At 48.0% G+C, this 9,194-nt stretch overlaps 2 protein-coding genes across 4 annotated transcripts; both read left to right on the top strand.

The window, feature by feature from the left end:
• Positions 1-666: 666 nt before the first annotated feature.
• Positions 667-3,632, top strand: PFDN5 (prefoldin subunit 5). Of its 2 annotated transcripts, none has more exons than XM_039862197.1 (6): positions 667-829; positions 1,018-1,120; positions 1,421-1,452; positions 2,409-2,483; positions 2,594-2,699; positions 3,447-3,632. In XM_039862197.1, the coding sequence occupies exons 1-6, from the start codon at positions 758-760 to the stop codon at positions 3,518-3,520; spliced, it is 462 nt and encodes a 153-aa protein (XP_039718131.1). In that variant the 5' UTR covers positions 667-757; the 3' UTR covers positions 3,521-3,632. The 2 variants fall into 2 exon arrangements, with proteins under 2 accessions (XP_039718131.1, XP_039718130.1); XM_039862196.1 differs by having other exon boundaries at positions 669-829; positions 2,594-2,777; positions 3,411-3,632.
• Positions 3,633-3,727: 95 nt separating this feature from the next.
• On the top strand, positions 3,728-9,141 carry MYG1 (MYG1 exonuclease). 2 transcript variants are annotated; one of them, XM_039862194.1, is made up of 7 exons: positions 3,728-4,119; positions 4,289-4,401; positions 6,407-6,566; positions 8,043-8,195; positions 8,348-8,470; positions 8,590-8,771; positions 8,922-9,141. In XM_039862194.1, exons 1-7 carry the CDS (start codon positions 3,901-3,903, stop codon positions 9,118-9,120), a joined length of 1,149 nt encoding a protein of 382 aa, XP_039718128.1. In that variant the 5' UTR covers positions 3,728-3,900; the 3' UTR covers positions 9,121-9,141. The 2 variants fall into 2 exon arrangements, with proteins under 2 accessions (XP_039718128.1, XP_039718127.1); XM_039862193.1 differs by having other exon boundaries at positions 4,289-4,413.
• Positions 9,142-9,194: the final 53 nt, after the last annotated feature.

The raw sequence follows: 9,194 nt of genomic DNA, 5'->3' as shown, positions 1-9,194 counted from the left end.
CCGCCTTCCTGCCCTCGGGTATCCTGGGAGTGATGCCAGCTTTAAAGCCTGAATTCCCCTGCCTCCCTCCTTAGTAGATATTAGAAGCTGCAGTTCTCTCCCCACATACAACTGTTATACTTGTCAGTGCACTTTGGCAGCAGATTCTGTGGGGTTCTGCTTGTGTATGGCTTTTTTCTCCACAATTAGATTGTTACTCTCAGAAGCACTTATCTTACACGTTAATATATCCCTCACACCTAGCACATGGTAAAATATTGTATTAAACCTTGTGCTGTAGTTGTTGGTTGATAAGGTGCCTCCTTATTCTCTCCGCCGCCAGATTCTATTCTGCTTCATCGACCCAAAGCACCACTTTCCTGATGCTACTCCCCCTGACCCGAGAACTTCACAGGCTTCTTCCTTACCTGTCCGTTACTAGGTTTATACCACCCACATGGAGTAGCATACATTGCTTTGCAATGTTGTGCTTATGGCCTGAGTACTTTTAAGATTTTTAAAATCCTTGAAGGCAAGAGTCCTGTTTGCTACAACTTTACTACACTAGGCTTGGGATGTTTTATGAAAAGAACACACCGCTATCTTCTCTAACATAAGGCCAGTCTCAGGTTCCAGCTCTTCCGCCCATTCCCGGACGGAGGATCATAGAGATGTCTGGCGCAGCGAGGCCTCCTGGCGCAGCCATCGAGATGCGCAGAGGACGGCTAGAGCGTTGCTCGTAGAGCTGGCTTCCGCGTTCTTAGTCCTTCTTCCCAACATGGCGCAGTCAGTTAACATCACCGAGCTGAATCTACCGCAGCTGGAAATGCTCAAGAACCAGCTGGACCAGGTGAGGACGGGCTCCAGAGACACTCTTTTCCCACCTCACATCCTTCCTGCTCATGCGTACGCTCTCGCCCCCCGCATTCGTCCCCACTTCGGGAGGCTTCCCTTCCCGTGCGAAACCCCCGCCCCTTCTCTGGCAGTGACCCCTCTCCCCTCAGCCCCCACACTCACCCTCTTCTCTGAACTCTATAGGAAGTGGAGTTCTTGTCTACGTCCATTGCACAGCTCAAGGTGGTACAGACCAAGTATGTGGAAGCCAAGGACTGTCTGAACGTGCTGAACAAGAGCAACGAGGGTATGGGGTAGGCACGCGAAGGCAACCTATGGGATGTGGTGAGCCGGCTTCTCTCGTCTCGCCTCCTAATCCAGTCTAATTTACCGGAGACGAGAAAAAAATCCATTACATATTGTGTACTGCGACGTGAGCCCTTTGCATGTTGCCAACCTACAGTTGAAGTGTGCGGTTCATTTCACTGCTCCTGTTGCCCGTTTCCGTTCTTTTCATACTGTGCGTAGTGCCACGTTGAGACTCCCTTTAACGTCTTAACGTTGGAGCTGCCAACTTTCCCGATGTTTGTTTTAATTGCTTTCACAGGGAAAGAGTTACTCGTCCCACTGACAAGTTCTGTATCCTTTCCACAGGAACTGCCCTGCCCTCTCCTTTTCTCCCTTACCCCTCCCCCGCAAAAAAAAAAGGGGGGGGAAGGGCAGGGTAGTTTTGATAACTCCAAAGTGCCCCCATGATGCTGAGAACACTTACTATATACAACTGCCTAGCTCTCCTATCTGTAACCTGGGGCGAACATCCAGCTAATACTTTGTGAGCACCAAAGAGTATGTAGAATCAAGGGGTGATTATTTCCCTTTGCTGTTTGAGGATATAATCTCATATAGAGATGAAACTGGTTGTTTATACATTTTTACTGATAACTTAGAGGACATAAGTAATAGAAGACTGGAGGGATATAGAAACAAGGACGTTGGCTCTGTTATTAATCCTCAATTTCAGCTTAATCGTGGATCTTATTCCTGAACTGTTGTTACTAAGAAACCTGGATTGTGCCTATCTGTTGATTGTTTTACTTGAATGATCAAGTTATGACAATAGGACACCTGTAAACTGCAGTCTGAGAACTGACAGGCTAAAATAGAAACACATAAATAGCAGTATAGGAGGGATTGGCTAAATATTGAACATTAAATCCATTAGGAATTAGCTAGTTCATGGTTGGGGGTGTTAAAGGGAAGTGAGGCTGGCTTTTCAATTTTACTCCTCTACAGCAGTAGGAAAATACTGTTTCCAGCCTTTCTGGAGGGACTAATGGGAAAGAATTGAAAGAACTGCTTGGAAGGGGAGCGATGGGATCAGAGCAAGAGAGTGTTTCGGTGTATGTCATTTTCTCCATAAGGAACCAAATTCTATGTTTCTCCACATCTGGAGTTTATAGGTAAGGCCTCCAAATTATTCAGTCCCTGTGCCTTGTAGCTTTTTAGAAAAGGAGGGTCTTAGGAGGCCAGGCCAGCTGGCTGACAAGGAATCTGATTCATGCTGGGCTAGTTTTCCCTTAATCCTTGCTTCTCAGATGTATGTCCCTGGGAAGCTACATGATGTGGAACACGTGCTCATCGATGTTGGAACTGGCTACTATGTAGAGAAGGTGAGTGGAAGGAAGCATACCCCTCTGAGCAGAGAAAGGGAGTTTAGGGGAAGATTTAGAGTGCAGCATGGAGTCTCCTGTTAGCCCCTCATTCACCTCTGACATTTTAGACAGCTGAGGATGCCAAGGACTTCTTCAAGAGGAAAATAGACTTCCTCACCAAGCAAATGGAGAAAATCCAGCCAGCTCTGCAGGAGAAGCATGCCATGAAACAGGGTAAGCTTGGCCTGGGGCACCTCTTCACCCTGTGTGCCTCCATGATAAAGAATGTGGATTGCAGTGTGAACCCTGGGAGTATCCCCTTTGCTGGATTAAAACTATGTCTTTCTCTTTAGTGTCTTGATGTGTTATTCTCTATAGATTCCACTGTTTGTAGATACCTGAGTTGGGTGCTTGAGAGATTTAGAGGAAGGAAATCATGCCTGTATTCTTGTGAAGTTCCTATTTAATGGAATGGGAGGAGATACGTGTAAATCAACATACAGGAAAGAAGTATAACCTTGACTAAGTAGTATCAATTGGGACCCTGGCTGTACATTGGAATCACCCAGGCAGTTTAAAAAGAAAGCCTGGGCCCATGACAGCTAAATTAAGCTGAGTAGTTGTGGGGAGTGGAGAGTGGGCAAACATTCCAGGGTCCAGTGTTTTTTTAAAAAAACTCCCCAGGTGATTTTGTTACACAGAATTAAGAACCACTGTTCTAAACGCAAAAATCTTTACCACGTTATAATTTTCTGGTTATGTCTGACTCATATAATAGTGTATTTTGTTTATTTTTATATCCCAGTGGTTGTCATATTTACTGACACATTGTAAACTCTAAAATTTGTTAGTATGTCCCCTACAGTGGATCACTGTGTTAAAAGTTATCTACTTGTCCTTAAACTTTCTTGTCACTTTTCCTTAACTCTGGGTTCTCTCCTTTAGCTCTTGACCAGAGTCTGACCGTCTTTTTTTCCACAGCTGTCATGGAGATGATGAGCCAGAAGATTCAGCAGCTCACAGCCCTGGGAGCTACTCAGGCTGCCAAGGCCTGAGAGCTTGTTTCAGAAACAGAGCAAAGGGACTCTTTTTTAAGGGCCCTGGAACTGGTGGGATTGGGGGGGACGGGGGGTGTTTAATGCTAATAAATGTTCCAGTTGGGCAGAATGTTGGTCTTTTCTTGCATCAAGCAAAGGACCGGTGAAGAGAGGGTGGGCCGTGGTCGAGAGGGTATGTCCCTTCCCAGAGCCCGTTGCAGTGCTTATCTCGGAGGTTCCATCGGAACCGCTGGGGGAGCCAGAAGAAAGCCTTTCCTGCGCTGTGTATGCGCCCCACCAGGTCGGTTGCCGTGGGAACGGCTGAGAAGCGGAAGTAGGGCTGCGCGGGCGCTTTATTTTCCGGGTCGGCGCTCCCGCGTGCGCGAAGGGGAAGCTGCATGGGCCGCCACTTCCTGCGCGGTCTCCTATCTCTGCTCCTGTCGCCGCCGCCACCCCTCCATATCTGGCACTGCAAGCTCAGCCTGGAGTCCGTCCCGCCCTTCAAACGACCCCGCAGCAGCCTCATGGCACCGCCCCGTATTGGGACACACAACGGCACCTTCCACTGCGATGAGGCCTTGGCATGCGCATTGCTGCGCCTCCTTCCGGAGTACCGGGTACAGTCAGCCAAAGCTGACCTTGGGGTTGCCCGCATTCCCTCCTGGGCCCTTGCGTGACTCGGCCGGTCCGAGCACTCCTACCTTCCCCGGCTCCCCTGGAAACCCAACATTAACCCCCATCCATGCGACCTCCTGCAACCCCTTCACGTACTGTAACCCCCGGTAGGATGCAGAGATTGTGCGAACCAGGGACCCGGAAAAACTGGCTGCTTGCGACATCGTAGTGGACGTGGGTGGCGAGTACGATCCTCAGAGACACCGATATGACCATCACCAGAGGTGGGTTCCCAGGTACCTTTTCAACTTCACTGCTCCAATTCAGTCATCCAATGCACTGGTCCTTGTCAGCGAAGGGATTGCCTCCTCCTTGAAAACAAACTCGGGTCCCGTGGGACTACCGCTTTCCATCCTAGCTCTCCACCTGCTCTGCACCCATCTACCTGGCCTTGGACCTCCCTGAGGCCTCCAATCTGTCCAGGCCTCCTTTGACTCCCCTCAGGCCCCTGCCAGCTGGGATTAATCCATTCATGTGTCCTTGGTACCCCAGTTCAGACTGCTGGGTCCACATGATTGTGGTGGTTGGTGATATAGTTCAGGTGTGTGTGGTCTTCTACTTCCTTTACTCTCTTCTCTCGGGAAGTCTGTCTTTTCCAAGGTTAGCCACTATCCACAGTACCATCCCAATCCTCTCTTCTCCCCTACCTCGTAAGACTCCCTCAGTGAATCAACCTGCCTCTTACTCTTCAAAGGAAATTGAGTTTTTCCTACATGCACATCCTGTTTCCCACCCTTAAACATACTCAGCTCCCTCCTTCCAGTTCCAGAAACACTTCCCTTGTTTGCCCCCTTTCCAATCTATTACTTTCTTCTCTTGGACTTCACATCACAGTTCTCCCACCAGTGTTTCTACTTCTCTTCGTTCAGTTTAAAACTGCTCAGGCATCTCCCGTCTTGCAAACAAAGGATTTAAAAAAAATCTCTCATATATACTGCACTGTTTAAAATGGTTATCTCCGAGGGATTATTAAAATATTTTATTTGAAGTCTGGAAGTATTTTCCTCTCTCAATACCTTTTTTAAATTATGCAGTAATTGACACAAAAGAATGTATTTAACATTTCTGGAATATAAAACGTAAAATGAACACCCACGAAACAATATCCCAACCTAAGAACGAGGGCATTACCATTACCTTTGCATCTGTACCTGTGTGCTTCTTCCCTATCCCATACCCCACCTCCCCTAGAAGCAAGCAGTATCCTGAATTTTGTGTTTATCATACCCTGTTGTGTATAATTTAGCACATATGTCTGTTTCCATCAACTATTAAGTTTTGCTTCTTTTTGAACCTTATTTTAGAGGTTATCATTAATCTATACCTTATGAATATTTTATAATTTCTTTGTATTTACTCAGTATTTAACAATAAAAATCATTAAAAAATAAGCTCCGTAGGTGAATCTGATAGACTAGTATTTAGAAATTACAGCTACAGTTTCTGCTTCCCTAACATACTTTTCCCCAATTCTCTGCCCCACTGCTTTTCAAATTCCTGCCTTCCCCACTTACTTGGACCACTGCAGGTAATCTCCTTGCATCTATTTTCCATGCTGGCTGGCACAGTACTCTAACATGCATTTGCTTGCTTAAAGTCTCTTAGTGGCTTCCACTGCCTACAAATGAAGTCCAAACTCCAAAAGCATACAAGTCCTGCCATGATCTGGCCCTTGCTTACCCTTTTCTTTTGCCACTCACCCCTCACACCCATGTAGCCTTTCTTGCAATTCCATGAAGAGACATTGTACATGTTATTCCCTCTACATGGAGTACCTTTTTTCCTTCACCTTTGGCTGGTGAACACCCACTAATTCATCCTTGAGGCATGACCTGAAGGCTCTTCTCCTGACCCCTTCCTTATCCTCTCCCCGCTTTCCTTGTTTATAATCTAGCTAGAACATATGCTTGGTTGTTTGTCTGCCTTTAGGCAATGAACTTGAAGACAGGGACATAGTCTGTTTTTTTATCCCCAATGTCTAAACACAAAGCCTGGTACATAGTAAGCATTGAGTAAACCATTGTCGAATGAATTCATGGAGACTCCAAGCTGAGGTCTGTGTTGACACTTGAGGAAAAGCCAAAGCCTCCCCAGCTGGGCTTTCTCCACTCAACTGCAGTATTCTCCAGCCTTCCCACCCCAACCTGTACCTGCACGTGCACGCACACACACACACTGTGGGTTAACTTGGGCAACTCTACCTCAGTCCTACCTCCCTGTGCTCCTCAGGTCTTTCACAGAGACCATGAGCTCCCTGTCCCCTGGGAAGCCGTGGCAGACCAAGCTGAGCAGTGCAGGACTCATCTATCTACACTTCGGGCACAAGCTGCTGGCCCAGTTGCTGGGTACTAGCGAAGAGGACAGCATGGTAGCCACCCTCTATGACAAGGTGGGGACCTAAGGACAGAGATGTTCCACACATGCATCTCCACCAGGCCAGCTGGGAGTGGCACTCAGCACTCAGGACTGGGCCTCAGGCCAGGGTTCCTGGGGTGGTGGTAAGTGGATAAGGTAACATGGGGAGAGGCTTTGAAAATCATAAAGCAGTGTTTTCCTGTCTTTTTCTTGACCTGACACAAATAAATGGTTGTTCAACAACTTGGTAATAGAGGAGGCTGCTTGTTTGGAAGCATATGGTTCAGGGGTTCTGGGTGCCCTGAAGGCGGAGGAGAGCATATCTTAGGCACTTTAATTCACCACAGGCACACAAGTTGGAAAGATCAGCTGGGAAGGGTCTGATTATGAAAATAACTTCAGGTTCTACCAGCATCCCCTAAAAGCAGCTCAGCAGGTTCTTGCTGTTGGGAAAGGAACAGGGGTAGTGGCCTTGGTGTGCATGTCAGGTCAAATGATGATTCTGAGGATACCTACTTGACCATACTCCTGTGCAGTTCATAGGTCAAACTTCAGATTTAGTCAGCTATTTTTTTGCAGATAGGCTGCTGAGTTCACTCCTGTGTCTCAGCTTACCTATCTTGTGCCCCATGATACAGCATTAGTACAATCCAAAAAAGTGAGGAAAAATGGTTAAATTGGAGCTTTGGGAATATTAACACTTGTAGTCTGCCTAGGTTAGTTTTCTCTTCTATTACTAAAAGATTTCTAAGCAATTGAACTAAATTAGACTCAAATTCTGAGTATCAGGTTGGGGTCCAGACCAAGAGGGTGCTCAGCAGAGTTTTCTTCTTTGACTCTCCCAGAGAGTAGCACTTTATGTACCACAGATGTGTTGGTATATAAACTTACTGTAGGGTAATTTCACATTAAACAGTGATACCCTATATTATTTCTACCCCCAAACTCTTGAGGCGTTGTCCTACCATTCTTTAGGTTCAGGAGATGCAGCAACTGTTGATGCCTCATGGTACATCATGGGTTTCTCTGGGACCACACACCAGCACTTGATGTCTAGTCCAGCACCCATTCTCTCCCACCGGACCTGTGTACTTGGCCAGACCCTCCTGGACCTCATTAACCAGGTCACTGAATAGCCTACTCAACGCCCCCTGGCAATTTACCCTCCTGCAGCCATAGGGATCCCCTCCCAGAGCCCTTCATGGAACTCAAGATCTTTATTCAGAAGTTGGCAGCCCCCTCCCGCCACATGCTGGCCTCAGCTCGGACTTTGTGTGGTAGTAGAGTGAGCACTGGATTAGAAATCAGATTATCTGAATTCCAGCCCTGGCACTATTAGCTCTCTGACCTTAAGTAAGCCACTGGACTCTCCAATCCCCCCTTTCTTCATCCAGTTGATGTTGAGATCCCTACAAGGCTATTGTGAAGAGTATATGCATATACTTTGAAACCTGTAAAACTATGCAAATGGTAGGCATCCTCAAGAATGTTTCTCCTGCTGCTGCCTTAGATGTACGAGAACTTCGTAGAGGAGGTAGATGCAGTCGACAATGGGATCTCCCAGTGGGAGGAGGGAAAGCCTCGATACGCACTGACCACTACACTGAGTGCCCGAGTTGCCCGGCTTAATCCCACCTGGAACCAGCCCAACCAAGACACTGAGGTAAGGAAGTCCCCAGGGGAAGAGACCATGAGGCATGTAAGAGCATCAAGGAAGGAAATAAGAGTGGTTGCCCGCCTCCCCGCTCCCCCTCAAACCCTAGTAAAGTCAAAAGTTTGGGCTAGCACCACTGTTTTGATTCCCACGATTCCCAGGCTGGGTTCAAGCGTGCAATGGATATGGTTCGAGAGGAGTTTCTGCAGAGATTAGACTTCTACCAGCACAGCTGGCTGCCAGCCCGGGCCTTGGTAGAAGAAGCCCTAGCCCAGCGATTACAGGTACAGGCCTGGGAGTAGGCGTTGTGGCTCAGGGAGTAGTGACTGCTGGCAGGCTGCTAGTCAACAACGGTTTCTGCTTCCACCCTAAACTTTCCAGCCATGCCCCACTTCCCTTTCAGGTAGACCCAAGTGGGGAGATAATAGAACTGGCAAAAGGTGGATGCCCCTGGAAGGAGCACCTCTATTACCTAGAATCTGGGCTGTTGCCCCCAGTGACCATCGCCTTTGTTGTCTACACTGATCAGGCTGGACAGTGGCGGGTACAATGTGTGCCCAAGGAGCTCCACTCATTCCAGAGCAGGTGAGACCCTAAGGGATCACCCCGCAGACCTTCATGACTGTTGTAGCCCTACAGAGGAGGCCACTAAGTTTGGCCTCTGCTCTGCTCCCTCTCTCTCAGTTCAAGGCCTCCATTTGCTCCTACCAACTTCCTCTTTCTGCTCACTTGTAGGCTGCCCCTGCCAGAGCCATGGTGGGGTCTTCGGGATGAGGCCCTGGACCAGGTCAGTGGAATTCCTGGCTGCATCTTTGTCCATGCCAGCGGCTTCATTGGTGGGCACCGCACCCGAGAGGGTGCCTTAAGCATGGCTCGTGCTACCTTGGCCCAGCGCCCAGCACCTATGCCTCCCACAAATCCCATTGTCCAATAAAATTTGTCTCATACTGACCAAGTCCTTGCCCCATTATTGCCCTGTACCATTCTGGGAACTTGCTGAAACTTGGG

Source organism: Pteropus medius, unplaced genomic scaffold (assembly GCF_902729225.1).
Source record: "Pteropus medius unplaced genomic scaffold, Ma_sr-lr_union100, whole genome shotgun sequence".
NCBI classification, from domain to species: Eukaryota; Metazoa; Chordata; class Mammalia; order Chiroptera; family Pteropodidae; genus Pteropus; species Pteropus medius.
Note: the sequence above shows the minus strand (reverse complement) of the source record. Positions and strands in the feature narration are given on the sequence as shown.